The sequence below is a fragment of the Taudactylus pleione genome, unplaced genomic scaffold, assembly GCF_031769625.1.
Source record: "Taudactylus pleione unplaced genomic scaffold, aTauple2 ptg000397bl, whole genome shotgun sequence".
NCBI lineage: Eukaryota > Metazoa > Chordata > Amphibia > Anura > Myobatrachidae > Taudactylus > Taudactylus pleione.
In genome coordinates this window covers 4381747-4402567 of record NW_028284799.1, presented here as the reverse complement: position 1 = coordinate 4402567, position 20821 = coordinate 4381747, and the positions used below count along the sequence as shown (strand labels likewise).

Sequence of the window (20821 nt, the reverse complement as noted above, 5' to 3'; positions counted from 1 at the left end):
GTTGCAAATTAGAATGGATTGTTTTCTCTGTGTGTCTGGCCTGGCTGGCTGTGCTTTTCTTGTCCTTTTAAGAATCAAGCAGAATATCAAGAATTTGTAATAACCCGAGATAACTATGATGAATCCTATGCTGAGTATACTTAAACTTTTGAAACCAGATGAGCAGGATAAACATATAGGAATCTTTTTATAATGTATGAGTTTAAAAATGTTTGCATCAAATTTTAATGTATGTTTGTGTTCTCTTTAGGCTTGTGTGGTGAAGCGTGAGTTCAAGAAGGCAGAACAGTTAATAAAACATGCAGTCTACCTGGCTAAGTAAGAGTTGAGGGGGGTTTTTACTAGAGGGACCACTTTTAATTAGACTGATTTGTAACTAATGCTATTTGTTAACAGGGAAAATTTTGGTCCTAAGCATCCCAAATATTCTGATACACTACTAGATTATGGATTTTATCTTCTCAATGTTGACAACATCTGCCAATCAGTTGCAATATATCAGGTAGGTCATACGCAAGTTAGAGTCTCCGGTCACCAGCAAGCTGATACTTTAATAGGAAAATTGTTGATATCCTTGCTGTCATTTTTGTTATACTATACAGCATAAAATGTTTTCCGGAGGAAATTTTCTTTATTTGTTCTGGTGAAACTCTGTTTCTTTACTTAAAAAAATAAAATAAACAGCACTTAAATGGTTATTTATTTTTTTATGTTACTTAATTTTACATTTTATTTGTAATTTGTTGTACTTTTTTTTTTTTTTCTTTTTATATAGACGACTTTTACTTTGAATAATAAGTTCTGCTTTTACCCCTTTTAGACTGCTCTTGATATCCGGCAGTCAGTATTTGGAGGTAAAAATATTCATGTTGCCACAGCCCATGAAGATTTGGCTTACTCATCCTATGTTCATCAATACAGTTCAGGGAAATTTGATAATGCACTGTGAGTATATTATTATTATTTTGTGTGGCATATATGTTTTTATTTATGTGTGTGTATTTATGTATATGTGTAGAAAAAAAATGTGGATTTTTTTATAAACAATTGGCTTCAATCCACAGCACTCCAGCATCTGCAGTGTGACCACACTATTTAAATAAAAACATCATACAAACTGTGCACTCACTTGCTTATATGTTAAACTAATTTCAGGGACTGTTCAAAATATTGCAATCGTTTGTCAAGCTGACCAACCACGTCACAGTCTCCCATTCTGGTTTATATGATTCACCGCTACTGTCAGAACTGTATAGAAGGTTTCCACATTGCTTTCATCCAGACATGAGCTGAAAGGAAATCACAGGAGAACTTCCCAAGTGCAATAAGTCTTCTAAAAATGTATTTATAACATAGAATTAAAAATGGTCACATTTAAGCATCGACTCATCATAAGTATGATGCTGCTATTCACCGTCCTCTGATAACTGATACGAACTACAAACTGGTGGATTGTCTCTTGAGCTGTGGAAGTCACAGATGGATGAGAGCTGAGTAACACCATTTTGTGTGTGTTATTTATTTTTATATTTTTCTTTCTTTATGCAACACCCACTATTTCCCATAGTGTCACTAACCATCTAGTTAAGTTATATCCTCTGAGTTGATGATCATCTGACATTTTAGCAAAAAAGGTTTGTTTACAGATTAAACTGAAAAGTAAGTTATATCTTACTAAATAACTTAGGACAGCAGCATTTTCAGTATCAGATATGATTGCAAAGTGCCTCCTCATACAGTCACTGTTAGCACTACTAAACTATCCTACATGGAAAGCTTGCACGCGCTCTAGATAATAAATTCCACACCTGTATGTTAGTAGTTACACATAATAATTGCACTTGGATGTTTTTTATGTTAGAATGTATGCAATACATTTTCCCCACGCAGCTTAACCCTCCCCTTAATTATTACCATTGGAAGTTGCTGGCATTTTGACCCATCGGGATCCCACAGCCATTATAGTGAGCCTCTGGATTCTGACTGTTGGGATGCTGACTGCATCCCGTAACAAATAAGAGCTAGAACTCATGGCAGTAATTTAGCAGTTAATATCCTCCTCCTCAAGCACCCCAACTTCTGGGATCCTCCTTGTAGAAATGGTGCTCCATACGAAGGGCCGTATTCAATTTGTTTTACACCCGCGATACTTTTTTGCATGTCGCACTTTTCACCGACTTTGCGTGTTTTAGTCACAGAAACTTATTGCCGTATTCAATTCCAAAGGATGCGATAACGCGCAAAACTCTTAACAGGCGAAAAGTGTTGGCAGAATTGGGGAAATCAGCCTGACACCCCCCAAAAGATGCACTAACACTGGGGATCAGTGTAGATGTCCCCGATTAGCCCTACTGAAGCTATTTGGGGTACTTAAGTGCTGTCAATTGCTCCAAAATAGCGGCTTTGCACAAGTGGTGAAGAATAGCATTAAGCAGGTTTTTTTTGGTGAAAATAAGTAGTCCTGTCAAATTTGGGGTACTTGAAAATGGGTGCAAGCATAGTTAAAAACCACTGAAGTCAAGTTTTAAGTGGTGCAAAATACGCACCTTCAGCAAACACCTGCAATTAAAAACACCTCCCCCATACTATCAGACCCCCCCAAAAGTTTATTTCGCTAGTTTTTGTATTTGTACCCCCACTTTGTACTTTTTTACCCCCATTTTCAAAGTGCTTTTTTGGGGTCTTTGCAATTGAATACTGCGAAAAGTATCCGGCTGGGGAAATGACATCATCGGCGATACTTTTTCGCAGGTTACGGCTTTTCACCGCTAATTGAATACTGGCCTAAGTGGGGTTGCAGCCTGCCTGTGAACTCCGTGAGCTATGCTGAAGCTGCAGTCTAAATTGGCACCAGCATCCTGGCAGCTATGGTACTTGTGCTAGCGAATCATTATGACTGATGTAGGTCGGTCAAAGTCACAGACTTGATTGGCCGAGAGATGGAGACATGGCCTAGGAAACAACGAGAGGTTTAGGGGGAGCAGAGGAGGGCATGTCATATTTTGTGAGGTTGGCGTAATGTTTGGGCGCAGGAAGGTGAGGTTGGTGAGCCGGGAGAGACAATGTGCGCATTTTTACATAACTTGTGTTGGTTATACTTGTTGTATACACCATAATGTGTAAATATGTCAGTGCAGAAATGTTAACATTGTTTCTTGTAATTGTATGCTTTGTTAAAGATTTCATGCTGAACGTGCCATAGATATCATCACTCATATACTCCCAGAAGACCATCTTTTATTAGCTTCCTCAAAAAGAGTTAAAGGTATGCCTAAGTGCTTCTCTTTTTTTTTTAATGCCTATTTGTCTTTAATAAGTTGCGTAGGTCTGTTGGTTTCTTATCACATAACTGGGATATAGTATGTAATCAGGTGAGAGTTTAGAAAATGTGACCGTTTAGCAGTAACCTCTCACTATTACATTGGTCGAGTTTTATTTTAAAAATGGGAAAACATCAGGATGAGAATTTAAATCAGGAGAGTTTTTTTTGAGTATGAGAAACAGGCGAGTTTGCATGTTCTCTGACTCTATTACATTGGCCGAGTTTAAAATGTGTGAGAGTTTCACATGTTCTAAACTCTCACCCTATTACATTTGGCCCATAGTTTTTATTCCACTGTTGCCTGCTGCCCCGTGTTTCTGACAGTGATGGTGTCTAAGTGGGAGTTAACGATGATGCACAGCTTGGTGGCATCTCTACTCTCCAAAAGCAGAGGTTCCCAAACTCTGTCCTTAAGGTGCCCTAACAGTCCAGGTTTTAAAGAGATTCATGCCTTAGCACAGGTGACTGGTCGACCATGGCTATCCTTAAAACCTGGACTGTTAGGGTACCTTGAGGACAGATTTTGGGAACCATTAAGCAAAAGGGATTGAAATGTTTTTATTGTAAAGATCAAGATGGTGCCAGGCCTCACAGCCTTTATTCTTCTTTTCATGTAAACTTGCTAGAACAGTCACTGATGCCAACCTTCTTTACAAACATTGTGTAAATAATGATACAAATTGTCTTTTGCTCTAGGTGTGGTCAAAACGTAAAAAATGTGATCCCCTGAGGCTGAGAATAGTGTTTTTATAGGCACTTATGGTCATGTCCTGTCATTTATTATCATACACCTGCAAGACACATGTTTCATCAAAGTGAGCTGGCGATTTGGTCTGTAATACCATGTACATAATAAAGGTTTAACAAATGTTCACCCTTCCGATATGGACATTGGGGCTAATTAAGAGTTGGAAGTAAAATAGGCGTTAATTTCTTAAAAGAACCATGCACAGATAATAGCGCCTTTTTTCACAAATACAGAGCTCTCCAGTGTCTGCAGAGATAGCATATGCACCTGATTTACTACAAGCCTCCATCATCATTGCCCTATACTAGGTGCAAAAGATACGCCTCCTAACAGCAACATATATGCAAGTCTGCATGAGCCACATTTTTATGAACATGTCCTTGTCAGCGCCTCCAAACTGCATACACCTCTACATTGTCGCATTTGCTTATTTTCTGAGCATGTGCAGTGCAAGGCCACGGTAACATGCGTACCCCTCACTCTGCATCAGCCCCATAATATGGGAGCGGTTTTATGTTCATGTTTATTTTTTGCAATGGAAAATAAGTGCCAAAAAATGCATGTCTTTGTAGCATTTAATGTCTATAATAGGGATGTTTGTCTAGAATAGGAGTGTCAAACACTCAGCCCTCCAGCTGCAGTGGAACTACACATCCCAGCATGCACTGCCACAGTTTTGCTATTAGGCCATGCTGAAACTGGCAGGACACGCTGGGATATATAGTTCCGCAGCAGCTGGAGGGCCACATGTTTGACACTCCTGGTCTCTGGGCACATTGCTGCCAGTTGTTCAGCTTGCTGCTATATACGTTTGTTACAGACATCATTTATATTATGTTTGTGAATTGAAATAGTCCACTCGTTTGTAAAAAAAAAAAAAAAAAAAAAAAAAAAAAGCTATTCTGATTATTTTCGTATTGTTTTAAAACTATTCTCTAATAATTTGTACTTTTGCAAGAAAATTCAACAATAATTATCACCACTGTGTTTCCCCTCTCCAGCTTAAAGGTGCACTATAAAAATATATACTTGCAAGGATAGATTATCAAATGTAATATTCATGCTCATGAGATTGTAGACTTTAGTGACCAATTACCTGGTCTAGTACATCATACTGTAAATACAACTTTTTTTTTTTCCTCCACCTCCAAGCACTAATACTGGAGGAGATTGCTATAGATTGTCACAACAAGGAAACTGAACAAAAACTTCTCCAAGAAGCTCATGACCTTCACCTTTCCTCACTGCAACTTGCTAAAAAAGCTTTTGGTGAGTTCAACGTACAGACAGCGAAACACTACGGAAACCTTGGCAGGCTCTACCAGTCCATGAGGAAGTTTAAGGTGAGACACAGCTCTTGATAATTCTAGGCTTGCATGTCGCTGTTTTTAATTTGGGTTTATTCTGTTTCACTTTTTTAGATTTTACTTTTTTTTTGGTGGGGGCGAGGGAGTTCTTCTTACACTATATACTCCGTCCAGTGTAGGTCTATTCACTCAATTGGCCCAGTCACAGGATGCTGCTAGTGGAGATCTCTGCCCATTAGACATCTAGAATATTGCATGCAGGTTATGTAGCGTAGATGCTTAAGCATGATCTGGATCCCAGCAAAAAGATTCAAAGGTCCTCTTCTAGTAAAAACAAAACAAAATGTATACCCGAAAATACAACTGCTAGAGTCCTACATGCTACATAATTGGCATGGTAACCAGATTACTTTTGCAATGTTGATGGCTGTGATGTTTATACTTGTGAATTGCTATCTAGGAGGCGGAGGAGATGCACATTAAGGCTATACAAATTAAGGAGCAACTGCTTGGCCAAGAAGACTATGAAGTGGCTTTGTCAGTAGGGCATTTGGCGTCTCTGTATAACTATGACATGAATCAATATGAAAACGCTGAGAAGTTGTATCTCCGATCAATAGCTATTGGTACGTAGTCCAATATTTGTTTTCACTTTCTTATTTTTACAGTACTGTTTTACAGTGTATGTTGCCGTTTAACATGTCAAGAGTCACAATGTTGAGAGCAGAAGGTCGACATCGATGATGTCAACATGGTTAAACTGTCGACATTCACAATTAATGTCAACGTCTGTAAAATGTTGGCATATTATCGACATCGAATGTTGACATTGTCATAATGTTGACATTTTCATTAGGTTTAGCATTGGGGTTATAATCAGTAGAAAACATTGTCTCCATTCTAACAATGTTAACATAAAATCGGTGTTGACATGCTAAATGCCAACATGGCGAACGTCGACATTATGAAAGCCGAACATATATACTAAACCTGTATGGTATGTAAGTGTATGTCTTAATTTATATTTCTAATCATCTTCCTAGTATGTGTTTATTGCACCACTAACAGTATATCGTATTCTTAACCAGCTGACTATTGCTTCATTTAATACCATACATCACTGGGGAAATGCTCAGCTTGTTAATATTAGTGCGTGTATATAATAAGTGCAGTATATATTAGTAGGTGTTGGCTACATGATCAGGCCATGAGGAAACTCTAAGTGTATTGTTCAGAATGGATTATACAGTGAACTGGGATGGCTTATGTGTGAACTCAGAGACTTGGAGCATGACCGAGCACCAGGTGGTTGCAGGGTGCAAATGTGTACCCTTTTACTGAGCTCCCCTTTAACTTTATTCTGGAAAGTTCTCAATTGTTTTTACATCTGATTGATTTTTTTTATTTTCAGGAAAGAAATTATTTGGCGAAGGTTATAGTGGACTGGAATACGACTACAGGGGCCTCATTAAACTATATAATTCTGTTGGTAATTTTGAGAAGGTATTTGAGTATCACAATATATTGGCAAACTGGAACAGATTGCGGGATCGTCAGTTTTCAGTCACCGATGCTCTAGAGGATGTAAATTCAAGTCCCTTGTCAACAGAAGACGTTGTGCAGTCTTTTCTCATGTCACAGACCACAGAAGGACACCATTGCTAAATGTAAAGAAGGCAAAAAAGGCCAGCTATACCTGTTTGCTCATCATACTGGGAAAGTTCATACTGTGAAATTGCACAAACACACAGATGCGACTCTGGTCCAGTTCTTTGGAACATTGTCTGGATAAGATCTGTGCATCTGCCTGATGGCTGGTACTTTATGGAATGCTCTCTGCTTAATCCATTTTTTTCTACTTCAGCCACCAGTTTAAAGGACTAGTGTGTGGTTTTTTCTCTTTGCCGCTCCAACAGGAAGATGCAAATAAAACTGTTTAAATGTTTCTGAGATGTGTTTTCCCTGTTTCATTTGGGCCACAAGTTATGTAATGTTATATAATATTCTAATAGTGCACTCCACTACTTGTATGTCATGTTCATGGAAGCTCATTTTCTGAAATCACTCACTGAACTTAGTGGCTTTTCTGAGTCTTATTAATACCAGCTTTTAAAGGGGAAACAATCTAGTATTTATGAAGGAGATGCTAGTTGGATCTGCGTTTTGGTCTCCTGCCTTTTTTAAAATGATTTTTTTGCTTACTGCACATGCTTTGTAAATAGAGAACAAATCTGCTTTTGATTCTATGGCTGCCGGTGCTTCTCCAGGACAGTCTGGATTTGAACAGCTAAGCATCAAGTCAGCCCTAGAGGGTCATTCCCACTCATTACTGTTCATTTTCACTACACAGAAAACAGACGTAGCTAAAGATGGTACCATTCTCCATCCAGAAGCGAATCTGCCAGACTAAATGAAACATGCAAAAGGAAAATAATTCCACCTCTAATTTTGTCTATTGTACAGTATAACAGCTTTTATAAACTGCTTTTATTATGTGCTGTAAACCAGTCCTTTTCATATGGTGGTCTGTGCCAATAACCTCTGAAACATATCTTGTATTTGTCTAATCAATTTTTTTTTTTTTTTTTAATTTAGGATCACATTTTTTTTCACTTATTAGATCCTGATTTTTAACTTTTAGTGCTGTGAGATGTGTATGTGAGCTATATGTCAGTTTACCATTTCCTATAAGTTGGGTGTATGCCAAAAATACTGATGAAAGGACCACCAAGCACAAACAATGCAAAAAGCTATTTAAATCAGTTTCTTAAAATACAAAATTTGTTTTAAGTATTGTTTTGCTTCTCTGCTAAATTACAATTTCATCAATGCAAAGCAATAATGATTTTTATAATTGGCTTCTGCGTACAAACAACCATGTGAGAACGTGGTTCAAATGTTAGGGGAATTCCATGCTAAACAGCATGTTTCTCGTTGATTGGCACTTTTCAATTATCTAATGTTTTTTTAGCAGAGTACCATTATAATATTTATTTTCTAGTACACCATAGCTATTTTTCAGGTGAGAATACAATTCATTAAAAAGGTCTAAGGTACAGTTAGAAATGGGGAAAGTAATGAGCACATTTAGAAGACTAAACCATAAACGCATATCCAAGCAAAGTAAGGATTTTGCTATGTATGGAATATAAAGTTACTTTACCTTTTTTATATAAATGCTAACTAATTTTTTTATTTAAGTTAGCATGTGTGCAAACTTTTGAATGCCACATACTTATTTTTAGTAGATTTTGACATAGTCTAACCATTGCACAACATGAGGACCCATATGTGTAAGGTCATAGGCTGATCACTCATAGGGTTCTCCAGACCACCCACTTTACTTTTGAACCAGTTTCAGATCTGTCCCACCTCTTGTCTTTTGTAATGATTATTTGTATTTTGGAGGTACAGAAGGTATTCAAATGTGGCATGACTGCAAGGTAATACTTTGTTTATTACATCTCCCTTTATCTATTGGATTGGGTTGATAAGCTTTATGACCTTGCTTTCACTTTACTTTCCCTTTAAAGTAATGTCTCTTAAAAAAAAAAAAAAAAAAAAAAAAAGAGTGTAACATGGTTGATTCAAACTCATTAAGTGACACTGTGGGTTTTGTGGTACATTTTATTGCTATGAAACTATTTTTTGTGTGCTTTTTGTTGCATATTTTGCTGCTTCATTTTAGTAAGCATGCTGAATGAGAGTACTGTGCCTTCTTCACCTTTTACTGGTATAACCAGTGAGTGTCTGCCTATATTTAATACACAGAGCATTATGAACTGATAGATGGGAATAACTACATATGCTCTCTGTTAAAATAAAACCATAACAATGCCTGATGTGAAAGTGATTTGTTACTCAAACATATGTAAACATTCCCATAAATGCCAGAACTGCTATTGATTACTAAATCCACTCCAGCTTTGATTTGGAGTAATATTTTATGACACTGATCTATTCGCCCTCACAGGCTCATAAAATATTGATCATTGACAACTTGCCTGCTTCAAGAAGTCCATTTGTATTGACCATCATCACAAGATTAAGCAACTTTCCCTACTCTGTGAGGTTTTCCATTATATCTCCCACACTGCTTTGTGTGCAGCACTAATTAAGCAAAAAGTTGTTATGCCACCATAATAGTGTAAATATAAACATGAAGGGTTTTCCTAACCTGTGTAAAACAAAAAATGACCTCTAAAACCAGTATTACAATATTTAATTGAACCACAGATGCTTAATTTTCCCACTTTATTTTCTAACATTCTGTAAGGATAATTCTACCCAAACCTGAATTTTCAACATGAAAATCCATGTAACTTAAAGGCTACACAGCTGGGGAGTGGCTTCTTGTGCACCTTGTTGACACACACACACACACGCACACGCACCTCTGCACGCAACCTGTTGTCCGTGGTTAACATGGCCCCCCTCTGGAGGAAACACTAGGTTGGCAGAAGCAAGGAGACTGAGAGAGACTTCACTGTTCACTCCAAACTCCTGCTGATAACGTACGTGTCACTGTATCTGAATCAGATGCACATTTCTGCCAGTTGTTTGTTCAGCTTGCTGCTATATAGGTTTAAGTCACCATTTATATTATGTTTGTGAATTGAAATGGTCCACTCATTTGTAAAAAAAAGCTATTCTGCTTATTTTCATTTAATGTTTTAAAACAAATCTCTAATAATTTGTACTTTTGCAAGAGCTTTCAACAATCATTGTCACCACTGTACCCATTTAAACCGCACACTTCTGTGGGGGTGTTTCCCCTCTCCATCTTAAAGGTATACTATAAAAATATATACTTGCAAGGATGGATTATCAAATGTAACATTCATGCTCATTGAGATTCTAGACTTTAGTGATTAATTGCCAAAGTCCTTAAGTGCTGTGTGACTGTTGTAGATTTTGGCATCAGTGCATAAGATATAGATAGAATGTAAGGTAAGTTTACAAAATTATACATGAAGGTTTACTGTTATGTATTTCAGGGGTGTTTGGCCTTTTGGGTAAATCAAACCTATTTCTTTCAATTTTTTTAAAGGGAACTTTAAATTACAAAATGTTACAATATAAATGTATTCTCTCAGGCCCAAAAATGACTTGTCACATATCACATACTTTCTCTGTAGTGACCTGCCATTTGGGTTCATGAAGAAATAAATCTAGGACTAAAATGGAGTGTTTTCAATTCCTTTTCCTATTCTGTTATAACAAGTAAAATAACCTGGTTAGTGTGAACTTACAAAATGATGCTAAGGATCAGTCTAGGTGTCCGGTACGTAAGCAACGTGTTAGATGAGAAGTTGTATAGAATGAGATGAGATGGACTAGCCACGTTATGTTGTAGTGCCATATTTCACTGTTGGACACTAGTTAAATAATATGTAAATTATGAAAAAATGTTGTGATTTTTATTTCCTCTCCTGTTAACCCTGGTTGCTAAAGTTCGCAGGATCAGGTCTTAAGTGCCTGCTGTATTTAAAGATTGTATGTGACATTTCGTTTGTGATATTGATATATCTTGTTTTTGTTAAACTGTTTTTGAATACATACATACATACATTCCATTCAGAGTAGTTTCTTAGAATGATGGCTCTTACAGGTACATCATAGAAAGTATAATGGAGCTACTTACATTTTTTTTTCTTTGGTAAGCATTTATTCTTATTTAAATTTTGCTATATTTTATGTTTATACAAGTGTATTTTTAACAGTTTTAAAAAAAACCTGCACAATCATAATCTCACTAGTTTTTTAGTTCGCAATTGTACAATCTATTTGCTTCACTAGAATTAATGGCATCTTAAAAAGAGTGCTGCCATTTTTCTGCTTTGTCTTGTATGAGTCTCAACTTCAAAATGTAGAATAACAGGTATTATCCACGTAACATGAGCTCTACTAAAAATGAACAGAACACTAGACCAAAAAATGTTACACAAGGTGCTATGTGGCTTTGGCGGTCGCGGTGCCGCATTACCACCTTTGAGATATTTTAGGTACATGTTGCTTCATTAGGTTATTATCTAGGCTATTAGCCATTTTTGTTATTTCTTTGCACATTACATTTCTATTAAGACAGGAGCTGTTATAACAATGAATGGCATTAATCTGAGTTCAGCTGGTATGCCATTTCAACTCTAAAAGCCTGTCCTAATATTAGCAATCTTACATGTACACCTTTGGGATGTTACAAATTGCCGTATTGCATCAGTTCGTATTCTTGGTTAAGTGGCTCTTTTCTGATATGCTTTGTACTATTGGTAATGCACATCCTTTTCACAGTTTGCCCTTTACCCATTATTCATTTTCAGCTTGCACTTGACCCATAATGATTGTAGTTTGCAGTACAATTCAGCATACATTACATTTTACTGTACCACTGTTACTCATCATTTGCAATATCTAACATGGCATTTATCAGTAAATGTTTTTTTAAGCTTCTTAAAATGCCGTATTTCTAGTGTGTGTGTGTGTGTGTGTGTGTGTGTGTGTGTAATGAATATATGCAAATACTATCCGAAAAATGTGATATTTGTTACTAATCTGTAACTGGATAGTAAGTGCACATATGTTTTAGCACTATACTGCATTGTTATGAATGAGGTTAGTGACGTGTTCACTTAATTGGTTAAAATGCTGCACCGAGGTCAGATATATTTTGGTTTGGTCCATCTTGTATTTTTTACGGTCACGTATTTGATGTCAGTTTATTGTCTGTTTTTCCTAGTAGTGTTCTGTAGCTTGTATACCAAGTATTGCCTTCTACAGGGTGTATTCTATTTTTGTTGAACATGTAATATGTATTGTATCCGTGCTATATTTTATACAGGTGGTTATGATTTAGATCCGACTTAAAGACCAGAAGGGTCTTCTGCTGAATACTTTGATACTTTCCTGCTTGACTTAGGGACAAGTTGCTCTGAAGTCAAGTAGACTGTTTTATGATGTGCCTGTTGTGGCACTTTTTATCAAATGCTTGTTAGTATTAATAAATCTGCCCATGGAAATAGGTTTTATTAGTGATACTTCTAAATAAATGAAGATTTTTGGATACATGCTTATTATAGTGAATACAGGGCTTGATTCAGAGATGGACGCTAATGCGTACGCAGCCGCACATTCCCACGCACACAGCTGTGAAAATATGCTAATGTTAGCAAAGATCACCCGAGCATAAAGACGCCCACTGCTGCCTTCGTACTTGCATGCGCGATCACATGCACGCATAAATAACGGTAACATCGAAGGAAATCGGCGGCTACTTTACCCTTGCGGCAGGTCTGACCTGCCGCAGCCTAGGGAGCTCTTCTGCCACGCAGGGCTGCGTATGCACTTGCAGTGTCTTAATTTATGCACGCCCATGAAACGGCGTTCAAACGCCCAGGCACACCTGCGTTTCCTTAACCACCCCCGTCAACATCCCCAAATGGTCACTTCCTGTCAATCAATCTGAAATGGGCCTCCGTGGTCTGCGGGCTCACATGGCGATCGCTGCGGGATCGCACAGCTACCTTCACGCACTGCGATGCATGTGCAATGGCAAACAATTACTCAGTCTGCGTGCAAATTGCAATAGTGTCCACCTCTGAATCAGGCCCACCGTTATTTAGGAAAAAAAACAACTTCTTGAATGCCTAGAAGGACATAATACAAGGACAACTTAATCCAGTTAAAAAAAAATAAACAATAGAAAAGTCTGCCAGTTTTTGGTGATCGAGCATTTCTTTATTATGGAGTTCCCTGTATCTAAAATAGAAGAAGCTGCTACCCATTGAACCCATATATATCTAAAGCATGAGTGGCCTTAGTGAGTTTGTTCTGAATTGCAAATTTTAAATGTAGACTTCAAGTAAAAATATTTATATATATTTTACACTCGCAGCTTACTAGAAAATTGTTGGTGCACAAATTCGTTGTTGATTTAAAAATAGTCACTGGTACTCTGACCCGTGTGATTGATTGTATGTGTGTGATAAAGTATGCGCGTGTGTGCCTGTACGAGTATGTATGTGTGATTTTGTGTGTGCGTGTGTATTCATATGTGTGTGTGTGTGTGTATGTATGTGTATATATATATATATATATATATATATATATGTGTGTGTATATATATACATACATACATACATACATACATACATACATACATACATACATACATACACACTCTTTTTATAATATTCCTGAATAAAGTAATTTTTATGTCCTAATATATAATGGGGTTATATGAAATTTGCTATATCTTGAAAAAAATAAACGTGTGTCCCAGCTTAAACATAACTTGATATTCTATTTGTGTGAAGGATAACTTTCATATCATTCTATGCATATATCCACGCTCGGTTATTTGTGTTCATCCAGCCATATTAAAAATGTTTGTAATCAGCATTGTGATAACCTGTAATTGCACTGCATAGCTTAAAAAATATTGATTTAAAAACAAAATTAATAAATATGTTTCTGCTATTGCATGTTTAGTATGTGGACTTTATTTTTAATGCTCATTCAGCAAAATATAACTGTTTACTTAGCACACATATATTACTTACAATGCATAATATCTTTTCACGGTATGACAATTGAACACTTGAAACTAATCATCATATTTCATACTTATCCTGGGTACACACTGTGCAATATATTGTTCATACAGGATACATGAAAAGGGGCAGACTAGATGGGCCAAGTGCTTCTTATCTGCCGTCAAATTCTATGTTTCTATGTAACAAACTATATATCGTTTAATGTGTCTGCAGGTGTGTACACACAATATATTTGTGAATGACGCCGTTCGCAGATATATCCTGTCGGCCATGCAGCACAGCAGATGCGATATATCGTTTCTATCTGCCTGTGTGTACAGGTGACTGGCCCGTATGCTGGTCGCAGGAACCACAAACAATGTTATCAACACTGATTCCTCTGACCAGACATATCGGTCAGCCAATTGGTAAATGTGTATGCACAGGCAGGTTACTTGCCAAATCGGTCAGCTGGACGGGCCCTTCTTTGGCCGAGTTTGTTCGCTTTTTCACCCACAGGTGTGATCAATATCAAACAGTGGCAACCTGCATTGCTCAAGACGCTGCAAAGAAAAAAAATTAAGAAAACCCTTCTGCAACTGAGTGATGGCAGGTGGACTTTCCATGTTATGGGGCATGGGAAATATATCTACAGCACCCTCCATAAGTGGCTGAATATTACCAAAAGAAAAATGTGCAGTGGTGTGGCTTGGGGTTTTTTTTATTTACTTTTTCATTTAAAGAGTGTCATTTTATGGGAAAGTTACCTTCTCAGAATGGGTAGAAAAAAAACATAAGTTAGCATTGCAATCGCTCTGCGATTACTCGCACATAAAGAAAGTCAGCGAAGAGTGAGTGACTGGAGGTCAGCGTTTGGGAGTGGTCGGAAAGAGGACAGGTGTGTCTGTCAGTTTGAACACCCTTGTTTGGGCATGCATAACTTAGACACTGTGATGGCTTATGCATGTTGTGTATTCACTGCGTGTGATGAGGTTAGCAATTTCTGAGTAAGGTCAGACCTGCTGTAAATGTTTGTGAGGGGCTGATGTTACTCGATGTTCCCGATGTATACGCAGGACTGCATGTTATTACGGATGTGAGATAGCGGCAGTGGGTGTCTATGTTGGCTGTGCGACTGCTTTCTGATTGAATTCATTAGCATATTTTTGCAGCAGACCTCGTGCGTAATCGCAATAGCAATCTGTAGTGAATCAGGCCCAAAATGTGAAAGTAAAATAATGAGCTGCGGAAGCTGTCAGAAGGGCCCCGGTGACTTCCCGTTATCTTCAGAAGGCGGTTTGTGCTTGCACGCTACGTAGGTGCGAACGGAATCTACTTGCCGTAATGTGCATAAAAGTGCACTAAATGAATCTGCCCCTAAAGTGTGATGTGTATGTTGAGCTGCACATATTTTGCTACATAAAATAGAACAAGTACAAGGCTGTATATGGATACTTTTAAAGTGTAGCTTGCTGTGGTTACAGTAAAGTTAAGCAGTCAATGTCAGCTTGATGTTTTTTGTCCCCCTGCGTTAGTAGTAACCAGCTCAGTCTATATACACTGGTGCCGCCTACACTTTTTAGAAGGCTTTTTTTTTGTTCATTTTTTTTTTTTTTACAATTGCTTTTTTACAACGTGCACTAAATTGGTACATAGCGTTGGCAAAGAAATACATATAACAAAGGACAAATACATACAAAGGAATGAAAAAAGAAAACTGGACTCCTACAAATGGGGCAGGAGTAAAAACATAATATTAAACCATGTACAAATGAGTTACAAAAATGTCAGTAGCGAGATTTAATACAAGCGACACAACAGTCTTAGGAGACATATTATAAATGTGTGACATGGAGACAATATACAGGACTAAAAGAGCATTTCCATCTAATACGGCTAATTTATACCATGTAGTTAGGTGAAAACATTGTTTACACTCAGGAGATAGTGTTTACATAAGCTAAGCGGAAAAGAATTTCCCAGCGAGACCCTCCTTATTAATAATTGTAGCGGTCCAATCCATATGAAATAAATGAGAGCACCTGAGTGCAAACAAAGTGAGTGTGGGGGTTGTGGTTTCTATCCAGTTGCGCAAGAATTATTTATTGTTTTTGCTGCTCCCACAATTTTGGACACGAGTAACTTCTTGCCTTTAGATATACCAGTGGAGGCTAGGTGAGAGAATGACCCCCAAAATACCCAGTTAGGAGATAAGGGTACGTCTATCTGTAGGGTATGCGTAATATATTGATGGTAATAGTACACAAAAGTCCGCCACCTTGTGGCATAACCAAAGACTGAAAAATATCTGCTTCAGGGGACCCGCATTTATAACAATTAGAGTTCTGTGATTGTCCTATTAAATATTTCAATCTGGGAGTGAAGTGTGCCCTGTGCAGGATTTTGTAATTCATTTCAGCATAGGAGGTAGAAATCAAACTTTTATTTAAGCTTCTAGTAGCTAACACAATCTGAGGAAGAGTAAGATCTGGAAAGGTGTCCTTCCACTTCGTTAGTCCACCTGTAATTCCTTCTAAATCAATAACAGGACAAATGAGTGAATAAATATGAGAGGATAGGAAAGGCTCTACAGGTCTGAGCCGTAACGCGCCATCCAGTTTACACTGTCTGTCACCATCAGCCAACAACTTTAATATTTTATGGATATAGCTCTGTACTTGCAAATAAGGGAAGAACGGGGTGTAGATGTGTGGAAACTTACTATGTAGCTGACTGAGGGCCTCATTCAGACCCGCTCGCAAGCGGGTCGATGTTGAGGCCCTGAGCACACGCAGCGGCCGCACTGCGCGTGCGCAAGCCCCGGAGTGAGAGAAATTTTCTCGCTCCGGGGCTCACTACAAAAGGGGGAGCTGTCGATGGTGATCGACAGCTCGCACCGTTTTCTAGGCGGGGTGGGGTGCTGGCTGGCCAAACAGGCGTTCCTTCGTTTGAGGGCGGCCCCATTGACATCACTCGTTATGTCACTCGTGATGTCAGTGGTGAACTTCTGGCTCTATTAGACCCGAAAGCTCACTGGGGCTTGCGGCAGACGAGACCCTACCACAAGAGTCTCGTTGCAAGCCGCGATGGTCTTGACCATCGCGACTATCAACCTGGCTGCTCGCTAAAGCTGTGGGTGGTCACCCACAGCTTAGCGAACGGCCAGGAGGCCGGCTCTTTACAGAGAAGCGGCCGCCCTCATTCAGAGCGAGCGTCTCTGAATGAGGTCCTGAGTGTGAAAGGAATCAATAGCCACAAATTGATGCAGGTATTGTAGCCCCTGAAGAGACCAGTTCCTGATAAATAGTAATGATCGACCAGCTGCAAATGCAGGTTTACCCACCGATGGAAGAAAAAAAGAGAGGCGGAGAAGATCATAAGGGAGCGAGTCTGCCTCCAAGCACTGCACATGGTAACTAATAGTATATTATCTTTACTCACCTGTGGGAATGAGGTAGAAAGAGCATGAAGCAATGTGGCCAAGTGTATGTGGGGGCTAAAGGATTGTTCTATAGAGAAGGTGGTGTAATTATTGGCTATACCTATCCGATAATCCATGACAAAGCAGTAATTGGCTGTAAGAGAGTATCTCCTAATACAAGGTAGATTCACGCCCCCTAAGTCTGGTCTGTTGTGACTTGTAGAGGGAAATTCTAGAGCGCTTATTGGCCCAAATAAAGTGCTGTATTTATTTAATGTTTGTAAATCTTTTTTAGAGAGGAGAAGAGTTAACATTTGGATCATGTATAAAATACGAGGGAAACTAACCATCTTGATTACATGGCACCTGTCGAGTGGCCTATTAATCAATACTAAAATATAGATGGAGGTAATTAGATTTAGAACTCGCATGCAGTTATACCTAATTACTGGAGGAATTCATCATTCCTCCTCTCCATCAGTATCTATTCCGAAAAGCTGTCATTTTTGCGATGACAGCTTTTCAGGAAATAGATACTTTTCCCTAACTATACCTACCTTACTGCAGCTGTAGTCAGTGCTGCGCATGTGCCGTTACATTCACAAAAGCAGCGCATGCGCAGCACTGATTACAGCTGCAGTAACTCTGTGTCCGTCCGGTACCCCCCTCCGCTCTCCTCCCCTATCTACCTGGCTCCCTGGACCCCTACCAAACGCCCGGCTTGCTGAAGATTTTTTTTTTTTTTTTTTTTTTAAGCTTTACTGTGTTCTGCCGGGAGAACACAGTCAGAAGAGCAGCTGGAGGAGGGACCAGGGAGAGACTGAGTGAGCCGGAGGAGGAGCTGCCCAGCTGAAAGCAGGTAAATGTAACCCGCTATACACCACCTGAGAGTGGCATATAGTAACACCATCAAATTCCGAAAAGGCATAATTTTTGGAATTTGATGAATAGCTTAATTTCTACATCCCCATACTAATGTATGGGGAGTGTGGAAATTAACGCAGGCAGATTTAACCAGGAGATATCAGTGATATCTCCTGTGTTAAGTATGTTAATGAATACTAAAAAACAGTAATTAAGGAAAATTACCTTAAAACCGTTATTTTAGTGTTGATGAATAGGCCCCTATATATGAAAGTTAACCATTTCCTAAAGTCAGCAAAAGTTTGTCTTTAATAGTTTGCGATAGTTAGCATCGTACAATTGGGAAGGATGGGAGGGGATCATTATACCAAGGTATTTTAAGGCGGAAGTTGTCTATTTGAATGGGAAAGTGCCTCACCAGCCTGACCTAGCTACGGGATAAAATGCTAGTTCCTCCGTCTTTGTAGCATTAATCTGAAATCCCGCCACCAATTCAAATTCATGCAATTTGCCCATGAGCAAAGGAATAGCTTGTTTAGGATTATGAAAATATAAAAGCAGATCATTTGCAAAAGCAGATACTTTAATTTCATGGTTCGCTATGGTAATACCTTGCAATCCGGACAACTGCATGCAATATCGGATCAGTGTATCAATAGCCAGGTTAAAAAGGAGAGGGGAGAGCAGGCAGCTCTGCTAGTCCCACGATGAAGCATGAAACATCTAGTATTTAACATGTTCATGTTCAGAAACACAGTCATGGAGTACAGCGTTAGAAAAATATGATTATATTTTGGGCCAAATCCCTGCAAAATGCAAAACATGTGGGACCAATTGACCCTATCAAATGCCTATCAGCGTCGCAGCTCACTATTGCACGCAGGGGGGGGTTCTGAGTACCCAGAAACACCCCCCCTGACAGACTGAAGAGCAGGTACCATCTTAAGCCCTGCCCCCTCGTGGCATTAGAATATCATGTAGAGGGTTACCAGATAAGGAATTGTATAGGGAAGTAAAAGCTTATAGTAGTCAGCCATCTGGGCCGGTGTTTTGCCTAACGGTAAGGTGCTAATTATCCTATGGACTTCCTCTTTTGTAACTGGATCAATGAGCTGATCTCGTTCTTCCTCCGTGAAGTGTGATACCTGCTTGCTGCAAATAGTCGACACCTAAATTAGGATAATATGGGGGGAGGCATATAAAGCTTCATAATATTGGAGGAATTCCTCCGCTATCTGTTCAGGGTGGGTCAACCATCCAGAACTAGCTGAAGACAATTTGATATATTTAGGGGCAGTGCGGTGTTTTAGCAAAAAAGAAAGTAATTTCCCAGATTTATCGCCCCATTGAGGCCGTTTCCTCAGAGGCCCAATTGCCTCTGAGGAAACAGCCAGAAAAATAATGACCGAGAAACTCGTTAGTATACCTTACTTCAAACTATTCTCTACTGGCTGGAGTACCCGGCGTTGCCTGGGATTTTAAGAATGTTTGTTTACCCATCATCCTCCAACCAACCTCTCCTTAGGCAGGCCTCATGAAAAGTGTGACACACTTTCCCATCAACAGTCCTAAGGTCTTTGAAGGAAGTAGGACCTGTAACGGTGTAAAGCAAACTTCAGAGATAGAAGCATTCAAAATTTGTAGGATGTACAGTGTAAACACGGCCAAGAGCTTCTGTTGATCTGATACCAGGATGACCATCTACAGCGACTCCCTGTTTTCTGCGCAGAAAAACTTTGGGAGAATCATTCCATGTGTAATATTTTGGCAGCTCACAGTACAGCAGGGTCCTTGCAAAGTCATAATTTTGACACAGTTGGAAGAAAGAAGTCAATGTTGCATAATTTGGTATAGTCAGAGAGCTGAGAATGCTGGCAAAGCCTGCTAAAGCTCTCTTCGATAATAAACATTAAGATCATGACAAAATGTGACAACACAAAACGTTTGCTCCGTGGCCCTGCCCATATGCCGTGAGGCCCCACAATGAGCGTCCAGCAAAAATTTTAATTAATTTAGATTTTAAAAATTTTAGTTGCCTCTGCCATGTTTTAATACACTCATTTGTAAAATTTCACGATCGTGGCTTGTAAACTGTGGATTTGTATAGAACAAAAGGACAAATTTTCGCTTTGATATAGTAGGGAAGATAGAAAAGAAAAAATAGTAGATAAGCTAAATCCTTTTGTAATTCCGTACCTGACCTGTAGAGGGCGAATGCCATGCAAAAATTTTAGTTTTTAATTAATTAAAAAAGTAACAGTAATTAATTTCGATTTAGTAGAGGAGATAGAAAAGATAAAATAGTAGATAACTTTTGTAATTCCTTACCTGACCTGTAGAGGGCAATTGCTATGCAAAAATGTGGTTTTTCATTAATTAAAAATTAACAGTAATTTCGATTTAAAAATTTTTTTGTTGCCTCCGCCATACTTTGATATGTTCGTATGTAAAATTTCACGATCGTGGCTTGTAAACTGTGGATTTGTATAGAAAGACAGAAGGACAAATTTTCGCTTTTATTTAGTAGATTGAGAACCCACAGCACCTTGCTTACAATCGGGTGATCGGGTACTTTACTATAATTCAGCATTAACCCCCATTGACTGCCTATACTCAGTGGGACAAGAT

General features: G+C 38.6%; 1 protein-coding gene across 1 annotated transcript in view; it reads left to right on the top strand.

Annotated features, from left to right (window-relative positions):
* Positions 1–13855, top strand: part of APPBP2 (amyloid beta precursor protein binding protein 2) — a 62378-nt gene extending 48523 nt beyond the window's left edge. Inside the window, exons 7-13 of the mRNA XM_088446360.1 lie at positions 251–318; positions 397–502; positions 821–945; positions 3180–3265; positions 5223–5413; positions 5838–6003; positions 6789–13855. Of these exons, the coding sequence (XP_088302486.1) occupies positions 251–318; positions 397–502; positions 821–945; positions 3180–3265; positions 5223–5413; positions 5838–6003; positions 6789–7042 (996 nt within the window). The 3' untranslated portion in view covers positions 7043–13855. The remainder of the gene's footprint in view (positions 1–250; positions 319–396; positions 503–820; positions 946–3179; positions 3266–5222; positions 5414–5837; positions 6004–6788) is intronic.
* Positions 13856–20821: the final 6966 nt, after the last annotated feature.